This window comes from Archocentrus centrarchus, chromosome 18, assembly GCF_007364275.1.
Source record: "Archocentrus centrarchus isolate MPI-CPG fArcCen1 chromosome 18, fArcCen1, whole genome shotgun sequence".
NCBI lineage: Eukaryota > Metazoa > Chordata > Actinopteri > Cichliformes > Cichlidae > Archocentrus > Archocentrus centrarchus.
In genome coordinates this window covers 15,886,059-15,906,936 of record NC_044363.1, presented here as the reverse complement: position 1 = coordinate 15,906,936, position 20,878 = coordinate 15,886,059, and the positions used below count along the sequence as shown (strand labels likewise).

The 20,878-nt window shown below is 42.1% G+C and overlaps 1 protein-coding gene across 2 annotated transcripts; it reads right to left on the bottom strand.

The window, feature by feature from the left end:
- Positions 1–2,308: 2,308 nt before the first annotated feature.
- Positions 2,309–20,498, bottom strand: tox4b (TOX high mobility group box family member 4 b). 2 transcript variants are annotated; one of them, XM_030753801.1, is made up of 10 exons: positions 20,366–20,491; positions 15,215–15,410; positions 12,500–12,568; positions 6,351–6,638; positions 5,997–6,257; positions 5,588–5,908; positions 5,392–5,472; positions 4,422–5,069; positions 4,127–4,281; positions 2,309–3,369 (listed from the first exon to the last, which is right to left on the bottom strand). In XM_030753801.1, the coding sequence occupies exons 2-10, from the start codon at positions 15,320–15,322 to the stop codon at positions 3,312–3,314; spliced, it is 1,989 nt and encodes a 662-aa protein (XP_030609661.1). In that variant the 5' UTR covers positions 15,323–15,410; positions 20,366–20,491; the 3' UTR covers positions 2,309–3,311. The 2 variants fall into 2 exon arrangements, with proteins under 2 accessions (XP_030609661.1, XP_030609662.1); XM_030753802.1 differs by lacking the exon at positions 15,215–15,410 and having other exon boundaries at positions 20,366–20,498.
- Positions 20,499–20,878: the final 380 nt, after the last annotated feature.

Sequence of the window (20,878 nt, the reverse complement as noted above, 5' to 3'; positions counted from 1 at the left end):
TGAGTTTGGTGTGGAAGAACTTGACTGGCCTGCAGAGTCCTGACCTCAACCTGACAGAACACCTTTGGGATGAATTAGAGTGGAAACTGTGAGCCAGGCCTTGTCCAACATCATCTGACCTCAGAAATGCGCTTCTGTAAGAATGGTCAAAAATCCCCATAAACACTCCTAAACCTCGCGAAAAGCCTTCCCAGAAAAGCTGAAGCTGTTATAGTAAAGCTGACTAAGAAAGAAGCCCCTGCTTCAAAAAAACTGAAATTTGCAACGTCTGGAGAAAAGTTTCATGGTCAGACAAGACAAAGATTGAGCTGTTTGGGCTAGAAGATGTTCAAGTTGAACACAATAGAAAACATATCAAATGTTTAAACAGAGAATATGTACTAAAATAACTCGTTTTGAATTTGAACACAGAAACACGTCTCAAAAGTGATGTGTATCATCCCCTCTTCTTTTGACAACAATCTGCAAACATCTGGGGACTGAGGAGAGCAGCTGTTGGACTTTTGGGAGAGGAATGCTGTCCCATTCTTCCCTGATAGAGCTGCTCAACAACCTTGGGTCTGCTTTGTTGTATTTATTTATTTATTTTTTTTAAATCATGATGCTCCAAATATTTTCAGTTGGTAAACGGTCTGGACAGCAGGCAGGCCAGTTCAGCACACAGTTTAGCATTATCTTGCTGAAACCTGCAAGGCCTTCCCTGAAAAAGCCCTCATTTGGGTGGGAGTCTATACTGCTTTAAAACCCGTGTACACCTTTCAGCACTGATGGAGCCTTTCCAGATATGCAAGCTGCCACTTCCACAGGCACTGATGCAGGCTTTTGAACGGAGTGCTGATAACAAGCTGAATGGTCCCTCTCCCCTTTAGCTTGGAGGATGCAGTTTCCATGTTTTCTAAAAGAATTTCAGATTTTGATTCATCTGATCACAGAACAGTTTTCCACTTTAAATGAGAAGATGGCAGTGTTTCTGGATCATGGTCACATATGGCTTATTCTCTGCATCACAGAGCTTTACCTGCATTTGTGAATGGTTCAGCAAACTGTGTTCACAGACAGTGATTTCTGGATGTGTTTGAGTCTATGCAGTGATTTCCATAACAGAATCATACCTGTTTTTCATGCAGTGCTGCTTAAAGGCCCAAAAATCAAAGGCATCCAATATTGATTTTCAGCCTCGTGTCTTACACACAGATTTCTCCAGATCCTCTAAATCTTTTCTGTACTGTGATGAGAGAATTATGAAAATTTGAACTAAGTTCAAGAACATGATTCTGAAATTGTTCCACACTTTGGAGACAGTTTTTTGGAGACTGGAGAAACTCTGCCTAAGATGCTCTTTATATCATGTTACTGACCTGTTGCCATTAATGTAGCTGCAAAATGTTCCTCCATAACACAGAAATACTTAAAAGTACATTAAACCTGGCTTTCAGTTAAGTAATTGAGTAAATGCATTCCATTCCATTCCTACTGCAGTTATCTGCGCTGCCATTCAATGGTGTTGAACACTGTGAGATTAAGAGTATTCTGGCCCAGTGGCATTGGTGGCAACCTCCCTGCATCAATGGACCAGCCCCCCACTGGCGCAACGTACTTACCTTGGGCACCACTGTAAACCACTCTCAGCTGGGTTTAACCTGTCACTAAATAACAGATAAAACTAATTTAATCAGACCTTTGACAAACAAGTCTGAAAATCCCAGGCAGAAGAATTTTGCCTCAAAATAAGGTTTTAAATCGTGTCATGTCCCTTTCAATGTTATTTAATTTAAACCCCTATTAAATTTTTTTTTTTTTTTTACATTTTCTGTTAATCTAAAAGCTATAAAAATAAGAATCAGGCTGCAATGCTGTAGTATCTAGAGTTGTCTCCCTTTTTTTCCCCCTACAGGTTATGCATTTATTTATAATTACTGAATGCCACACACTTATTTTTATATTTAAAAAAAAAAAAAACACATTCAAGCAGCGAAAACACCAGTATGCCCAAAGCAACTTTGTTACCCTAGAATAAAAATAGTAAATACAATATAAAACAGTATATTTCTGCTATTACCTGATCCTCCAGCTGTAAACGTGAGCCCAAACTGTCACCAAGTGTATATTAAAACATAAAATATTTTATTTCATAATTAAAAACATTTCCAGTATATCTACAATCAACCCGACTGATCACTGCATTATTTCATCAGACTGGGAAGCATTATTTATGTTGGAAGCAGCCATCCTTCCTGCGATTAACAAATCGGCATCATTTCCTCACCTGAAACGAGATCACCTTGAAAAAATAAAGATTTTACACCAGTTTCCCTTTGCAGTAAGTAGTGTTGTCAGAGCTGGTGCATTTATTTTATTCCAACATGTTTCTTTTTTTCCTTCCTTCCTCAAAACAGAAATTTTCACCTCACAAAGCAAAAGTCCAACACAGGTTTAAAAAGCTCTCATGATTACAGGGTGTTTCTACAGATTTTTCCTGAATCTTAGCACCTTATTTATGTTAGAAGTAACTTTTTTTTCACCCCTCCTCTTCCTCCTTCCTCAGGTGGCTTTTTAAAGGTGGCAAACAGCGCTTGGCTGAGGGCGGATCATTTCCACCGCGTCTCTGAATGGCTTCGAACAAACATTTTAACCCCTCCCACAACTCCAAAGTAGCTTTAAGACTGCTTGTGCTTTGCCCGGTTGTTGGTCTTTTAAATAAAAAAAAAAAAAAAAAAAAATAGCCACACTTAAAAACGCACGAATCAAAACTCTCGAGACTTCGTTCACATTGATCAGTCCTCACTGTAACAGTAAAGGGAAGAGCATACACATGTAAAGATTAATTTTTCTGAAAGAAAATGAATACATCTGCAGGGTTCTACCTGCACCCCACCCCACCCCACCCCTTCCTTTTCAAAACAATTAAAAACACCAGAGTCCGTATAAAATGTTGCTTTTATCAAGTCCATATTTTAAATTCACAAATGGATGATCAACAGGAAATGTCTGGAGCAGCCGAGCATCTATGGTTTCCTCACCGTCATAGTATTCGCAGATAATCGAGAGTTTGTTTTATTCTGCTGGAGAAGCATTTGTGCCACAGGGAGGTACAACACAGTGACTTTTTCTTTTCTTTTTTCTTTTTTTTGGGGGGGGGGGGGGGTGTCATCCACAAGATGACATGAGCACGATAAAACAAAACAAACCATTATGTGCCAATACCTGAGCCTGTTATTCAGTCTTTTCTCTGTTCGTTTGCATTTCATGTGTTATTCTCTGTCCTGTTCTGTGTCATCAGTCCTCAGTCCTCCGTCAGGTACGTCCTGGTCCTATGTGACCGTGGTGGAGTTCTGCCCTCGGATGGCGCACCAGGCCATGAAAACGTCTCTGGTGAAGGGGGGGGGAGAGAGAGAGAAAAGAGAAAATTACTACTTTATTTCAGTGAGCATCAGGGTCAACCATGTCTGAACAAGATGCACTCAATTCAGTTTTAGGGATTTGAAGAAATGGAAATCAGTTTTTTCCATATTATTCACATCCCAACAGTTTTTTTTTTGTTTTTGTTTTTTTTTTAAATGGGCCCCTGAGACGGGCTGTACAGTCAACATCAGCCCCCAATCAGGGCCCAAATCACTAATGGATGAGCCTATGGCCTTCACCACCTCCAACTCATTTTATGACCCTTTAAAGTTAAAGAAAACTATAAAGAGTCAAGTTCAAAGCTTAATAAGAATTGTTAAGTCAGTGAATGAGTTAAATAATCGAGATCACGGACTTTTATTGTAACCTAGCAAGCTTTACCAACTGGTGCCTTTTTTGCATCTATTTATGGTGGAAATATCTTATTCACACAGAGGGATTTACAAAAAGGAACTGCAAATAGTGCTTCCAATTAATTATTTTCTCTAGGTCAGCTTTTCGTATATAACTATTCCTGCTGAGTCACTCAACAGGCATAATTTACTCTTCAGTCTTCGCTTACATCTTTTATTTGTGAAAATAATGTCTTTAAGTTGTTGGGTTTTTTTTGGATGTAACTTTTTCACGCAAATGACTAATTTGTGTGTGACTAATTCGGCAATTTTCATTGTATACTTGTGTACAATGACAATAAAGTTCAATCTAATCTTTATTCAATACGCACCTGCAGTGTGTGGCGACACACTCGTTGCTACAGTACTCCTTGTCCCAGTCTTTGCTCTCCACGGCGGGATTTGTGCAGCCCGCACGCACGCAAATGGTCGGGCTGGCAGTGGGGGTCACGCTCGGACCGGGGGTGACATTAACCTCCACCTCCATCTGAGAAGACAGACAAAAATCAAATACAGGTGCTTATATTAGCTTGTGTTCATCCATACCTTTAATAGTGAATTAATATCCAGTTGTTAAGTTCACAGCATCACAAGATTGATGCACAAAGCTTTGGCTGAGCTGCTCACCCCTTCCTCAGCATCTGCCACTTCCTCTCCGGCCGTCATAACGGCCCTGTGTCCCACCTGCACCGTCAGAGCTGAGGACGAGGTGGACACTGTCGTGGAGGCTTCACCTGATGACGTCACAATGATCGGCGTGCTTGAATCTGACTGACGCGCTGATGGTACGACCTTAAGCGGCGGTGGAGCGATGGCAGCTGCCGCTGCTCCTCCACCCCGCGGTTTGGCCTGCAGAGGCGGGGGAGCCTGGGCGTGCACCATCTGCTGCAGCCGAGGTGGAGGAGGGGTGCTCTGCATCTGCTGCAGCGGCGGCGGCTGGCGTGGCGAGGAGGCGGTCGTCGCTGTGACCGATACGCCGCCGGAAGGCAGCGGCGTCTGCTTGATGATGATTTTGGTGACAGTGGAAGCATTCGGGGCGGCGCTTGCAGGAGCAAGTTGGGGTTTGATGGCACCGGTGCGGGACCGCGTAGTGACCTGCGGCAGGTCCAAGATGATGTTGGAGGTACATATGTTGGTGATGGTGTTCTCCTCTGGGTTGTAGTGTTGCGACCTGGTGGGCCGGGTGATCGGGGTTGGGGCAGGCGTGGTTGTGACCATAGGAGCCGGGGCTGGAGGTGGGGGCGATGGGGTGGTGTCCATGACTTCAATAGGAGCCTGAAGAGAAGAGAGTTGGACATATTGAAGCCATACACAAGGAAAACTAATTTATAGGCAGACATTTTTATATTGGAGCAATTTTTTTTTTTTTTTTTTTAAATTATCTGACATATATGGCTTGCTGTGTAAAACAGCTCAGTCAAGAGCAAATTTATCCCAGTCATATGCAACACTTCAGAAGGTGACTGGCTTTAAGAGTCACTGCTGTGTAAACAGGAGGAGATCAGGAAACCATGTGAGCGTGGTTGTGTTCAGTCCCCTACAAACGATCCTTTTCATGCAGCTGCTGCATCAAGACAGCCTTCAAGGTTTGACACACCTGAGAAATTAGGCTGGCCCTGTACTCTGCCAGCGCTTTCAAGTAATCCTTCTTTGCTGCCTCATTTTTCCTCTTGTAAACCTAAAAAAAAAAAAAATAAATACATAAGACTCCATGTCTGCTTCCATTCAGCTAACTGAACACTTCACATATCTTGAAGGAACCAGAGGAAGTTTCCCCCCCAGTATCCTCTTACCTGTTTCTGTTCCTCTCCCAGACTGTCCCACATTGATGCCACTATCTTAGAAACCTCTCCGAATGTAGCGTTGGGATTTTGTCCCTTGATAGCTGCCTGTGTGTCCCTAAAGAACAAAGCGTAGGCTGACACAGGTTTCTGAGGCTCATTGGGATCCTTTTTCTTTTTACCCTTCTTCCCCCCTCCTGCCCCTCCTTTCCGTCCCGTTGCAGAGGAGACACTGGAGGTCGGGGCAGACAGTGGGGATTCAGACGGGGAGGGATCGAGGGAGATGACTCCGGGGGAGACGGCCAGAGAGACCGGAGATTCCACGAGGACACTCTGGTTTGGAGGAGGAGAAAAAGTGGCACAGTATGGTAACACCTTTCCAAATAGATGAGCATGAGAAACTGATTATAATAAGACTCACCCTTCTAAAGTCATCCATGTCATCATCCTGGAGCGAGCTGGTGGGCGAGGCTGTAGCTGACAGCGGGTTCTCGGGCGACTGCGGCCGTTGCAGTATGTTCCCGCCTCCCAAGCCGAGCCCCAGTTGAGCGCTGAGCTCTGACTGGTCTATAGTGGTGAGCTGGTTGGACCCCAACAAACCCTGGCCCATATCACCTAGAGGGACGTCAATGGTCACTGGGGACGAGCTGCTGAACTGAGAGCCAATGGGATGACCAAGATCCTGAGGAAGGAGGGAAACCGGGGAGAGAAAAAGTGAGTTATTTAAAGAATAGATTAATAGTGAGTTAATGTTAAAATGTCTTGTATTCCTTACCATTCCCAGTGACGACCCTAACAGAGTATTTCCTCCTGACTGGGTCATGACTCCAAGAGTCAGGTGCTCCAGCCCCTGGCTGGGAGCGCTGACAAAAGTGGATGCGAAGGAGGGGTCATCGCCTTCGACAACAGCGTTCCCGGGTACCACGACGCTGTCAGCGGGTCCAGTTTCTGACAGCTCCCCGAAATGGGACACGACATCTGACACAGAGAGGGCAGAGTCCGGGTCCAGAGAGATGGGAGGGATCTCGAATTCCTCATCGCCCAGGCTGGGAGTGTGGAACGTCTGGAGAGCACGGAGAATCAGAGGAGGGGACAGGAAGAACGAGTTAGGGGTTTCAACATGGAAGCTAAAGAAAAAGGAAAAGCTGGACAAAGACGCAGACCGAAAATCCCAGCCGCACGCAAATCAACGCAATCAAAAAAACTGACTTTCTAATATTTCCAGTGTTTGTTACTTTAACTCCACTGCTTGCAAATATTTATCCAAACTATGTCTGAAAAAATGTATTTATTCAACAGTTTGATGCATGAACTGCTAATAAAACAGTCCACTCAAATCCTCACCTGGTAAAACGCTCGGCTTTGGGGGAAAACCCCTGCCTAGGTGTGCAACCCGACTGCTCAGCCAGTGAAATTTGAACCCTTAGCAATGCCAGCCACTTCCCCATCTATAGTGTGTGGTGATAACACTGTGTGGTTTGTGATCCATTGACAGTTTCTTTAAAAACTAAGTTTCATCAGATGTTTAATCATTTATGAACGTGTTACAATTGACTACTTAAATCATTATTAAAACAATAATTAAAAGAACAGTTAGATATCTTCATGTTTAAATCTCATAGAAAATAAACAAAATAGACAAATCAAATTTGTTTTTGCATGTTATCTACAAGTTTGGGAGATTTAGGAAACAAAGAAGAAAATAGAATAAAATTCTCGAGTTTAAAGTCGCAGTGTGTAAAATATCACCACTAGATCTCAGAAGATTACAGACTGCAGCCAACTGAGTTCTGTTTTCTGAACCCTTCTAGTTCAAGTGCATAATCCTAGCTGCGGTGGCCACTGTAGGACAAACAACTCTGGCTGCTGTTTACCTCAGCTGTCAATGTGTGTCCACATCTATTTACGCTGGAAGAGGCTATAAAACTTTGTGAAAGGAGTCCGGTACGAGTCAATGAGTCAGTGAAGCTCACTTTTGTCCAATGACAGCGATACCGAGATGAGCTGTTGAGGATTTTCAGGACTTTTCTGTCAGTAAGCGCTGGTGTTTTTGCCGCTGTTAGCTAGTTAGCTTAGTTTTGAAGTGGATCTAACATTGCTGGACTCTGAGGCTTAGTGAATAAACTCTCGTACAGTGTAAGAATGTAATCAAACTGTTTATCCGAGGGGAAGTGGGATTTTTAGGACACTCGACAATCAAGCCAAACATTAGCTGACATAATGTTAAATTATAAGCAGTTGCTGCTGCTGTTTAGCCAGCACGTTGTCCGCTGTCCGGAGACGGGAGGATCACATGTCAAATCTGCTGACAGTAAGTTACTCCTACAATAATGGGAATAATATTTATACACTTTTTCATGTTTCATGAGCTGTGACTTCAGTTCAGGAGTTGAAAATTGAGGTGAGGACGAAGAGGATGAGATGGAAATGAGGGAGGAGAGAGAAAATGAGATGATGAAAATATATATGTACAAAGAGTGGTTCGTGAGCTTTAAATTAAAAGGTAAATTATAGGGCGTACACATGTGGCCTGTCTCTAGCCACATACATAACACCCAATCAGGTGGAACACCAATGTCCATTTCGGCCACTGTATTCAAGATGGCGGCTTCCACAAACCAGCGTCCCCTACTATGCATACTTAATGGATTAATTAAGTCTATGAGAATGCATTTATGTGTAATTGTAATTACACACTAATCCATTTATGAGTGCAATATTGTTTTTTCTATTAAATAAACTCAAACAGCAGGCTGTACCTTTGTAAGCGCTTTGAGTGCTCTGAGTAGAAAAGCGCTATATAAGAGCTAGTCCATTTACCATTTACCATTACCTTTAAGCCTCATTTACAGTCACCGCATTGGCTGTTGTGGACGCCAACTGTGACATCATTTCACGGTCACCATGTAATTTCAAACTGTTGCAACCCTCTCTGATGTAGGAACCTCTGAGCTCTGGCACAAACCTACTGAAATGACAGCAAACTAATCCACGCTTACACTCATATCACCACACAACCAATTATTATTTAAATTTGATGTGTAAATGTCTAAATTTGCCTTTTCTAACAATGGTAAAAATTCCAGTAATTCTGGGATCCAGATCGACTCCCAAAGTTAATCACTTCTAGGCTGCACCGAGCCCCCAACCACTAGTAAAATTTTCACACGCATCAGTCCATAAGCTTTGGGCAGAGGCAGTAACAGCGGCCAAAAAGTGATACTGAAACATTTACGGTTCTGATGATGCTGGCCTGGGAACAGGAAGCTCTTTGACAAATTGATATGAATTTGCTAATAGTTGGACTGGAAAAACCAACAGATGCAGCTGATCTTTAGGATACCAGTTAACCAGACACAGCAAGGAAACAGATTTTCTATTTAATAGATAAAAACATCTGTTCTGCTTGAGTATATATGAAACTCAGCTTCATAAAACTCCTGATCATGAGCCAAAAACACGCAGCTTTAACCTAGAAACTGTTAAAGCAGCAGAAAACATTACATAGGAAGCCTACAGTTGGAGTGTTTTTAACCAGCCAGCTGCAGGCTAGTTAAAACTAGGTATGTATTTAGATGTTTTACCTGATGATGCCTCAGCAGCTGCTTGGGCATTTACATAATGACCGACGCATGTTTCTGCTTTTAGGTTCCCGTCTATCCTGGTGGCAAAGCAGCAGCAAAAAGATGTCTAGAGTAACTGATTGGACAACATGCTGACCTCAAATTAAACCATCTATATTCATCACACATCTGTATCAGTGAAAGCCCTCAGTCATCCCATCAATTTGACTCACTCTGGATGAGTCAGTTTTGCAGCTTTTTAAATATCATCTGATGACTCACTCTGTAAAAAGTCCATTTTCTACACAACAGTATTATCCTGATCATTTACCAGTCGATCTATGTTCTTACCCTCACTTATAACCACGAGTAGTAGTGAATGAAAACATTGAGACACAGACACAAGTGGCGGAAATAAGTTTCCTCTAAAGGGTCTGTGAGTCCACTAGGGTCCACTCGGGTCAGAGCGATGTAAATTTCGTCTTCAGATGGTGATCACGAGGGTCAGAGCCGATGTTTGCGTGCCTGTCCATTATGTGTGACTGCACGCTTGCCCGTGAAGAATTTACGTTACAATGTAACAACTACACATGCACCCCAGGTGGTGGACTTTAAAGAAATATAGCAGGAATGACTACCCAGCCGTGGGGTCTCCAGCTGTACATGTCCGCAACAAAGTATAATCAAGACTTCACAGGTAAAGTGAGGAGCACAGTAATTCAGGAGGGGCTCAGAGTGTTGGGGATTTTTTTTTTTTTATTGTTGTTATGGTAGCAGTAGTTATAATATACATAGTATACTTTATTAGTGGCAATACTGGTCATATAGACACTGGATTGATGAACACTGTATGCTTTAGGTTAGTAGTTTAGGGCTTAGACCTGTTATACACATTTATATTATGCATGAGGACTCATGCACATATGTTCATTACATCATATCACTTCACATTGCATTTTCTCTCACTCTGTGCCTTGTATGCCTTCTGAAATCTGACAGACTGACCAAGTTAGGATAATATAAAATATTATGGGAATAAATTTAATTAGGTGGGTTAGGTCTAGAAGTGGCAGCGTGACAAATACCTTAACTAGAGGAGGACCCCATTATTTACTATGCCCATCAGATTTGTCATATAGTAAAGGTTTTTTTTTTTTTTTTTTTTTTTTTGGGGGGGGGGGGGGGGGGGGGGGGCAGGTGTGTATTTTTAGCACACTTCTGAAAGCAGTTGGCAGTTTGCCCAGAAGTTGGTCAGTCTGTGATCAAGTTTCAGGAGGGGATGAGTATGCAAACTGACATGGGTCAGAGGCAGAGTTAGCATCCTCAGTTTCTATCAAATGAAGCGCCTGCTCTCTCGCCTTCTTCCTGTCTCTGGATCTCTGTCTCTTTGTTTCTCTTTCCTTCTTTTCCTCTTCTTGGTGTGTGTGTGTGTATCCTTGTCTTGTGTGATATATATATATATATATATATATATATATATATATATATATATATATATATATATATATATATATATATATATATATATATATATATATATATATATATATATATATATATATATATATTATATATATATATTTATATATATATATTTATATATATATTTATATATATATACAATATTATCGTAGACGATATATATATATATATATATATATATATATATATATATACGATATTATCGTAGACGAATAATCAAAACACCTCGGCTCCACGCGTTCACTACTTTATGCTTTAGTATAGGCTGTTGCACGTGCGCATTGAGTGCGCCCATACTGTGCGCTAGCATAGCTGCCTAAACAACACACCTAAAGCTGGAAAAGACTGAACACACTGCACCAGGGGAAGAAATTCAGTCATCGCCAGCCTCGCAGTCTACCGCCTTAAATCCTTGGCGGGGAGGTGGTTGTAAGAAAGCCGATAGCTCGACAACTATTCTGTTCCATCATCAATGAGTATGAGTAGTATGAAAAGTTTTGGGAACCCGCTGTCGAAGACAGACTTAAATCAGCTACGGTGTCTGGCAAGACACACACCCAGCAAACTTTAGTCCCCCCCGCCCCTGTGACCACGACTAGTGGGATAAAGAGGAAGACAGTGGATGGATGGATGTTAATATCCTTTAAGTTAAAGTAGGTATGTTATGATCACTGCGTCATAACCTAACAACTTTCTCAGAGCTCACCTGTTTGGAGCCTTAGGGGGAATCCCCCCCTGGACAGCCTCTTTTTTTGACCCCCCCAATTCTGTCAAGTCTTCCGTATTGACCAACTGCTTTTGAAAAACTTAACTAAGTTTTTCTATTTACATTTATCAAGCCCAGGACACTGCTGAAAAAGATACTGTAATCTCAATGTGTTTTTCCTGGTTAAATAAAGGTTAGATAAAATAAAAATAAGCGAGTATATCAAAAACACTGATCTAAGTCTTGTATTTTACCAGCTTGCACTTCTTGTATGAAAACATTTTTAGATAATGCAAAATATTGTTTATATGGTTACTGAAAAAAAAATTATAGAAAATATTGAGATATTATTTTTTGTCAATATTACACACCCATACAGCAGAGGAGTTAAAACATCTTGTTTGAAAGTGCAATAAAAGATAAATAAGGGTTATTTTGAACTGTTACTCTAACAAAGTCGAAGAATTGTTTTCCAGATGAGGTGATCCCACCACCAAAATAAAACAGGAAGTTAACAGTGCAGCAGGTGGTGAGATAAGGCTTCTGGAGCTTTTAAAATACCTTTACAGTGGCTGAAACTCAAGTGAAGGTGTTTCATGATTTTGCCTTTAGAAGAACAGGTGCATTTACATACACCATCCCAATGTCATTAAAGAGTCCCATGTTACTGACTGGAAGGCTGACGGCTGCAGAGATCACAGGACGATTAAAATACTATGCATTGACAGTTTAACACCATATCAGAGTATCAAAAGAGAAAAAAAATATGGTTTCCCCTAAAGAAAAATGACCAAGACTGCAGTTAAATATATTTTTAGCCTGTATGTTTTTAAGGAGGGATTAATTTAGTTCAGCCGAAAGACACTTCTGTTAATAAAATGGACAAAAATAACAGAACAATCCAGAAATTCTCTTTACTAAGGCAATAAAGACTCAAGCATATGTCAACCAAATGTACTGGTGTCCACAGTCAACCATTCTGAGCAAAGAAAAACCCGGCACATCCATAATATGCATGGCAAAATGACAAGAAATTATTGGTTTTCAAGTATACTGGTGCTTTTTTTTTGGTTTTTGAAGCCCTTGACATGACATGCATCTGTCACGTCAGAGATGGGAGGTGCACAGAAATAACCAGAGTTCAATGCTCGTATCTGAGGTAGAAAGGCCTACCTCTGAAGAGGAGAGGAAGGGGTGGCTGGATCCAGAAATCGTCAGGTAGTTGTCACTGCCTCCGGGAAACTGAAAGGTAGGACAAAAAAAAGAGCTACAGTGATTGAGGAGGGGGGGCAATGATCATCATATCCACAGGGGGTGCGCTACAAAATGCGGATTCATGGGGTAGCGAGGTATGTCAAGCTTAAACTCACAGAGGAGGCTCCCGCTTTAAACCTGGTTAGGTCACCATGGGAACTCATGCTGAGCACATATCCTGGTCTGGAGAAGGTTAGGTGCTCAGCGTTTTACTTTAAAATATTTTATCTTCAAGATAAAAAAAAAAAACTGAAGTGATTCCCACACCGTACTCATTTTAGGCTACGCTGTCAGGCGTGAGCGCACTGACGTCTAAATCAATCCTAAAGTTCTCGAGTTACTGTGTGCTACAAAAACCTGGCATATATCCTCTTCTTTACAGTTCGTTATCATCTGCCACTCTGATGAATAAATGTCTCTGACTGGAGCAGGCTGAAGCACAATGTTAATAGAAACTTGATAATCAAAGTCAAGATGCTCATGAGCTCTGACTGGGGTTTTAGGTTTTGTTAAGCCTGCCAACACAAAGAAAGTCTCAATTTTTTAACTGAATTAACAAAATCTACACACTGAAATGCATTTGGTGATGCATATGCAGGGACAATAATGGAGCCATCTGTGGGTGACAGAGGCAAATGAAGACTCAGATTTACTCATATCCCTATCAGAGCAACCAAACACACTGCTAGCAGAAGAGATGGGGGGGGGGGGGTATATATTTGCATTTTAAACACACACAAAAAAAGTAACATTTCTCCCCTAAATATATGGTTAGAATTAGATGTTATACAGTGCTGTGAAAAAAAATACCTGCCCCCTTCCTGATTTCTTAAGATTTTTTTTTGCATTTGTTACACAAGCGGTTTCAAACCATGTTCATTCACATTTTCCTTTTTTGTGCTTCTGCTTAACCCACTGATGTACAGTGCTGTGAAACCAGATTTTCCTCCATCCTATTTTCTTTATTTTTTATCACAAATATTTCAGCTCAAACAAATTTTACTATTAGACAAAGATAAGACAAGTAAATACACAATGCAGCTTTCAAATGATTTCATTTATTAAGAGAAAAGGCTATCCAATAATTAACTGCCCACTAAACATAATAACCTGTTGTGCCACTGTTGGCAGCAAGAACTGCAATCAAGCATTTGTGATAACTGGCAATGAGTCTTTCACATCACTGTGGAGAAATTTTGGCCAATTCTTCTTTTAAGAATTGTTTTAATTCAGCCAAACTGGAGAGTTTTCCAGCATGAATGGCCTGTTTAAGGCCACTCCAAAACCTTCACTTTGGTTTTTGAGCCATTCAGAGGAGACCTTGCTAATGTGTTTGGATCACTGTCCTGCTGCATAACCCAAGTGCTCTTGAACTTTAGGGACGTTCTCCTTCAGGATTTTCTGGTGGAGAGCAGAATTCATGGTTCCATCAATTACAGCAAATCATTCAGGTCCTGAAGCAGCAAAACAGCCCCAGACCATCACACTACCACCATCATGTTTGACTGTTGCCATGATGCACTTTTTATGAAATGCTGTGTTAGTTCTGTGCCAGATGTAACGGGACTCAAACCTTCCAAAATATTCAACTTTTGTCTTGTCAGTCCACAGAATATTTTCCCAGAAGTCTTGAGGATCATCAAGCTGTTTTCTGGCAAATGTGAGATGAGACTTTGTGTTCTTTTTGGTCAGCACTGTTTTTTTCCTTGGAACTCTCCATGGATGCCATTTTTGCCCAGTCTCTTTCTTATTGTTGAATCATGAACTCTGACCTTAACTGAGCCAAGTGAAGCCTGCAGTTCTTTAAATGCTGTTCTGGGTTCTTTTGTGACCTCCTGGATGAGTCGTCGATGTGCTCTTGAAGTAATTTTGGTAGGAAGGTTCACCGCTGTTCCAGGTTTTCTCCATGTGTGGATAATGGCTCTCACTGTGGTTCACTGGAGTCCCAAAGCCTCAGAAATGGATTTGTAACCCTTTCCAGACTGACAGATGTCACTGACTTTGTTTCTCAGCTGTTTCATTAGATTGTGGCATGATGTGTTGCTTTTTGAGATTGTTTACACTACTTCACATTGTCAGACAGGATCTACTTAAGTGATTCCAACAGGTCTGGCAGCATTAGGCCTGGGTGTGGCTAGTGAAATTAAACTCCGTTTTACAAAAAATGTAGTTAATCAGTTAATTCATGGTTTAACAAGGAGGGTAAATTCCTTTTTCACACAGGTCCAGGTAGGTTTGGATATATTTTTACTCTTAATAAATGAAATCATTGAAAAACTGCAATTTCTATTTACTTGGGTCACCATTGTCTAATATTAAAATGTGCTGATGAACTAAAACGTGCCAAAAAAAAAAATACAGAAATAAAGAAACCAGGTAGGGGAATAATGCGGTTTCACAGCACTGTACATTGGAGGGTTAAGCAGAAGCACAAACAGGAAAATATAAATATACATGGTTTCAGAGTTTCACTCACCCTTTAGCAGTTTAAGAGTGAATTTTACACAGGCAGGGTCTCCGACCACAGACCAAAGAGGTGAGAAACCAGTGATTAAACCTTGTAATACTATACTAACCAAGATCTAGTACGTGGGTAACCATGCACAGCGGAGCTCTTCAGCCCCAGGTAGTCACCTTGTTGTCAGAGTCAAATCCATTGAAAGACTGCGGATCCAGGAACTCCGGATCCCCGTCGTGCTGCCCGGTACCATCCGTTAAATCCGAGTAAAAATTCAGATCCATCCTTTCAGCTCATATGTGAGCTGTGAGGCCCCTTTCGCTTCAAAACAACGTCAGGCTATTAACCGGATCTCCTTTACGGTGATTTTCCCTGTCAGCGTGCGGTTACAGATAGCTTGGTTAACTGAGGAGATACCAAACACCCCTTAACCCCGCGTCACCACCGTTAGCCCCGATTCTTTAAAAACCCGCCGACACTGACAGTCGTGGCTCGCAGTCAGTAAAACTGAGCATGTGCGCCAAAAATAGCCCGTCCGCCAGCCGGCGATCTAAGGTAACGTGGCCGTTTAACCGTCTTTCTTGGTGACTTTGTCCTACCACGGTTTAGCGTTAGCAGGCTTTGACGCAAGGCTGCGGTGCCGCTCACATTTCAGCCGCCCCGCCAGCCCGGCGCCCGCTTTTGTCTGCCGCTCCTCCGACGTCTCAGTCGGCCGCCGCGTGAGTTTAACGGCAAACCGACCACGGTCGTGTCAAGGTGTCTGAGACAGCGAAACAGACCGAGTCCCCCCCCCTTTTTTTTTTTTTTTTTAAGCTTCACGTTGGCCCGGGCCAGGACGCTCAATGGATCCCGAGAAACGGATCGCGGCTTTGATAAACAAGTTACACGGGGCACAAAACGGATGCAGGGCAACGCGGATTTCAAAATAAAAGAACTTCAACAATGACCGTGGACTTCATTTCAGTATTACGTATCTTTGCTAATTCACAGCAACAGTCACCTCAAGGAGCTTTATATACACCACACAAGAATGTCCAAGTTTTGAGCCACACCTCATTTCTTTAAACACTACATTGCCAAAAGTATTGGCTTGTCTTGCCTTCACACGCATATGAATTTGAGTGACATCCTTAATCCATGGGGTTTAATATGATGTTGGCCCACCCTTTGCATCTATAACAGCTTCAACTCTTGTGGGCAGCCCTTCCACAAGGTTTAGGAATCTGTTTATAGGATTTTTTGACCATTCTTCCAGAAGCACATTTGTGAGCACACAATTAAATTCTAAATTAAATGATGAAGGCCCCAACTGGGCCTTCATCAAATCAGCTAAGATGCACAGGAATGAAGGCCAAACACAAACTACAGAGAATAGGAAGGACAAGAGGAACAACATTGTCATCCCATATGTGTCAGGCTTGTCAGAGAAACTCAGAAGAATTTTCTCCAAGCATGACATCTCAGTATACTTCAAACCAAGTCACACCCTAAGACAAAAACTGGTTCATCCCAAGGACAAACCCGCCAAACACAAGATCAGCGATGTAGTGTATGCTGTTCAGTGCAGTGAAGAGTGCTCGGACCTCTACATTGGTGAAACCAAACAGCCTCTTCACAAACGAATGGCACAACTTAGAAGAGCCACCTCGACAGGACAAGATTCAGCAGTACATCTGCATCTGAAGGAAAAAGGGCACTCTTTTGAGGATGCCAATGTCCACATTTTGGACAGGGAAAACAGATGGTTTGAAAGAGGAGTGAAAGAAGCCATCTATGTCCACTGTGAACAACCATCATTGAACAGAGGAGGTGGATTACGTCACCAACTTTCCCCCGCTTACAGTGCTGTCCTGAGCTCCCTTCCCAGACGTGTCAACCCCCATTCACACCTTTGTTCCAGTGACCTCAATAGGCCACAGGAAACAATGGAGCGGAGTCCTAAATTGGTTTCAACTGAAACCACTGATTAAATATGACCCACGCCCCCTTCACACCTGGGCACATGTGTTCACGCACATGATCAATAGAGGGTCATAACCACCTCCAGGGGACTACGCCCACAGGGGTTTAAATACCTGGGTCTCTCCACCATTTGGTTGAGAACTGAAGAAGCCTTTCGGATGAGAGGTGAAACGTCTTCAAGAAACAAAAAGAAGTCCAGTCGCCTTTTTCAAGCTCCAGAGATTAAATTCTATCAGTCATGGATTGGCCTCCCCAGAGCCCAGACCTCAACATTATTGAAGCAGTGACAGAGAACAGAACAAAAGGCAGCCAGCATCCAAAGATGAGCTTTGAATGTTCTTCAAGAAGCCTGGAGAACTGTTCCTGAAAACTAAAGAAATGAAAATGTAAAGCACTGGGACACGGCCACATGGTAATTAACACACACACAGCACCTCGCACAGGCATAAATGCAGCATCAACATTGGCCACTTATGTAGGTTATGTAGGTAGACCCCATGATATAGAAGTCTAATTCAGGCCTAAGAGAGTTCAGGCTGGGCTAAAGAATCAGAATCAGAAGCTTTTATTGTCATCAAACACAGGTGCTTGATGAAATTATGAGAATAAATGTGGTCACACCACATATTGACTTTGAAGCTCATTAGAATTATTCAAACAGTTTTTGCCTTATATTCTGTATTTCCATTTTCTATTTCCCATTTTCAAAATATAAAGAAATGTGTTGTGGCTCTGGACTTTTGCACTGGACAACATTTCCCCTCATATTCAAATAAAGTATTGCAGTTGTGACCCTTCAATATTTTCAGAATATTTTTAAACAAGGACTTATGGCGATTGTTTACACTCCTGCAGTTCCTCTAGTGGCCTCTTGAGGCTCGCGCCAAAAGTGAGTGAATCACCACAGACTCCCATGTCAAAAATACTCAAACTACAGCAGAAATAAACATGATTACAGCACTTCTGATCTCTGTAACTACACAGGGGGGAAAATGTATAACTCACTCATTTTAAACTGCATTACACCTTAAAGTTATGCATGACTGATCTGTGTCGCCTCTGTTAACAGTCACCGAGTTGAACTGTGTTATTTTGGAGTATTTTTAATATATCTATGTGGCCAGTCTGGCCTGCTGTGTGCTTAACTGTATCAGCAGCATGTGCAGACCCAGCACTTTACTTTAAAAATGAGATGGCCACAACCAAAATATGTATTAAACATTTATCTGAATACTTTAATTAAAAAAAAAAAGAAAGAAATAGTAACACAGCAACTTAATTTTAATTGTCATTTTGATTGCTTCCTTTAGTCACCACAGTGGATCATCTGCTTCCATCTCACCCTGCTCCTACCATCCTCTGTTACACCAACCCTCTGGATGTCCTCCTTCACTACATCCATAAAGCTCCTCTGTGGTCTTCATCTTTTCCTCCTGCCTGGCAGCTCCATATACAGCATCCTTTGTCCAGTATATCCACTATCCCTCCTCTGCACGTGTCCTAATCATACATCATAGCAGGTCTCACAACCATTTTGCAAGCCTTCTCTTTCACTCTTGTTGCTCTCCTTCTGTCACAAATCACCCCTAACACTCATCTCCACCCGCTCCACCATGCCTCCATTCTTGTCTTCACCTCTCTGGTGCACTGTCTGTTGCTTTGAATGGCTGTCCCCAGGTATTCAAACTCATCCACCTTCAAAACCTCTGTTCCTTACAGCTTCACTATTACATCTCTCACTTTCATTCACACACGTGTATTCTGTCTTGCTTCTACTGACTTTCATTCCTCTTCTCTCCAATGCATACCTCCACCTCTCCAGGGTTTCTTCCCTCTGCTCCCTGCTCTCACTACAGATCACAATGTCATCTGCAAACATCACAGTCCACAGAGACGCCTGCCTGATATCAGCTGTCAGCCTGCCCATCACAACTGCAAACAAGAAGAGGCTCAGTAATCCCTCCCCTACCTTGAACCTATCTTTCACTCCTACCCGACACTTGATGTCATCATACATGTCCTGCACCACCCGGACATACTTCTCTGCCACTCCTGATTTAAGAAGAAGAAGAAGAAACAGCCTTTATTGTCCCACAGAGGGGAAATTTGGGTGTAACAGCAGCCGCAGTTATTATAAATATAAATAAAGATATAATAATTCACACTATTAAGAAAAGAATATATATAAAATCAACAAACAATATTAACCTTAATACTACTAATAATAACACTATATACAATGTACATGATGTGCCTGTGTGTTGAACCTTAACAGGCCGGACTATTTACAGTATATTATATAATATCCTACATTGTGTAGGCTATTGTGGTTTTTGTTGGGAGCAGTGATGGTTATAAAGTCTTACAGCTGCTGGGAGGAAGGATCTGCGGTAACGCTCCTTTGTGCATTTAGGATGCAGCAGTCTGTCACTGAAGGAGCTTTCCAGCTCAGCAACAGTTTCATGCATGGGATGGGAGACCTTGTCCATCAGTGATGTTATTTTGGTTAGAGTCCTTCTGTCTCCCACCACCTGCACTGAGTCGAGAGGACTTTATTCATGCAGTACTGGTACTAGGAGTTCAACTATAAAGAAATGGGGTGACTTGAGACTTTAATACAGCACTGCTTATATATATATATATATATAATATAAAAGTTGATGCAGCATTTAAAGGGGTTGGTCTTTATACGTTTTCTCCATCATAATTTGTGTAGCTGAGTGTAATTCAGAGCACTGTGCAGCATATTTTCCTTCAGTTTAAAGTGTGCACCTCTGCTTCATATATCTAAGTCAGTGTGGCACCCTGGGAATAAATCTAGAGATTTATCATTACTGGGTAACACACTATTATAAAGGCTGCCTCGTTTAATTTTGAAAGGTTTAACAGGAAGCTGCCTGTTACCGTCAGTTAATCCTGTTAGCGCACTGATCTCCGTTAACGGAAAGTGTCCAATCTGACGTGAAATAAAACACCGTGTTATGCTCAGCTGGCTGGTTGTTACCGTTCTCAGGACGTTTAATCGCTTATTTTGGCGTTTAACGGCCGCCTTCAGTTGCTCTGTCCGGCGGCTATTTCCTGGATAAGTAAGCAGCGTTTCATAGCCGTTCCACGGTTAAAGTCCACAAACAGCGGCCCTGCTCCCGGCCCGCCTGCTGTGACACGCTCACAGACAGACGCCGGGGTAACGGGAAGGATGAACAGGTTAGCAGAGGCTACATGAAGCCCGTGAACAGAGGAACAATGACCCGGCAGGTCAGCGCAAGCAGCAGGCCGCTGCTCAGGTGTGATAGCGCTGTACTTTATAACCATGTATGCGTACACAGCAGTGAACAGTTTATTGTGTTAACACCGGCTACTCTTACCTCCATGCTCACCCCCGAAATCTGATTATTGTTTTGTTTTGTTTTGTTTGTTTGTTTTTAATCCCACTTTTGCCAGGGAAACTTCGCCCAGAACTGATTTCCTCAAATATCACAACATGGCACCGGCTTCCGGATTGTACGCGCAGACGTGTGTGTGACATCAGCACGCACAACTTAAGAAATTGGCCTTTCAAAATAAGACGCAGTTCAGTTGTTGCGCCTTTCAATATATATTTTTTAATTAGGAAATGGGACATGGAAATACAATAAATAAGGCAATTCTTGAAAAAAGCTTGTCAGCATTTGGTGTGACCACCTTTACTCTTCAACACAGCCTGAACTCTCTGAGGCAGCTTTCTGTAATTTCTTTAAGCAGTCTTGAAGACTAGTTCTCCAGGCTTCTTGAAGGACATTCAAAGCACTTCTTTGGGTGCCTTTTGTTCTGTTCTCTGTCAAGATGTTGACGTTTGGGCTGTATTTTTCTACCCAGGTTTGCTTTTACTGCATTGGCAG

Excerpts from the sequence above, each read along its gene's own strand:
- tox4b (XM_030753801.1), bottom strand. The coding sequence starts at position 15,322 with ATGGATCTGAATTTTTACTCGGATTTAACGGATGGTACCGGGCAGCAC. Across the intron at positions 6,258-6,350 it reads TAGGGTCGTCACTGGGAATG|GATCTTGGTCATCCCATTGG; the intron begins GTAAGGAATACA and ends CTCCTTCCTCAG. Across the intron at positions 4,282-4,421 it reads TGGCAGATGCTGAGGAAGGG|ATGGAGGTGGAGGTTAATGT; the intron begins GTGAGCAGCTCA and ends CTGTCTTCTCAG.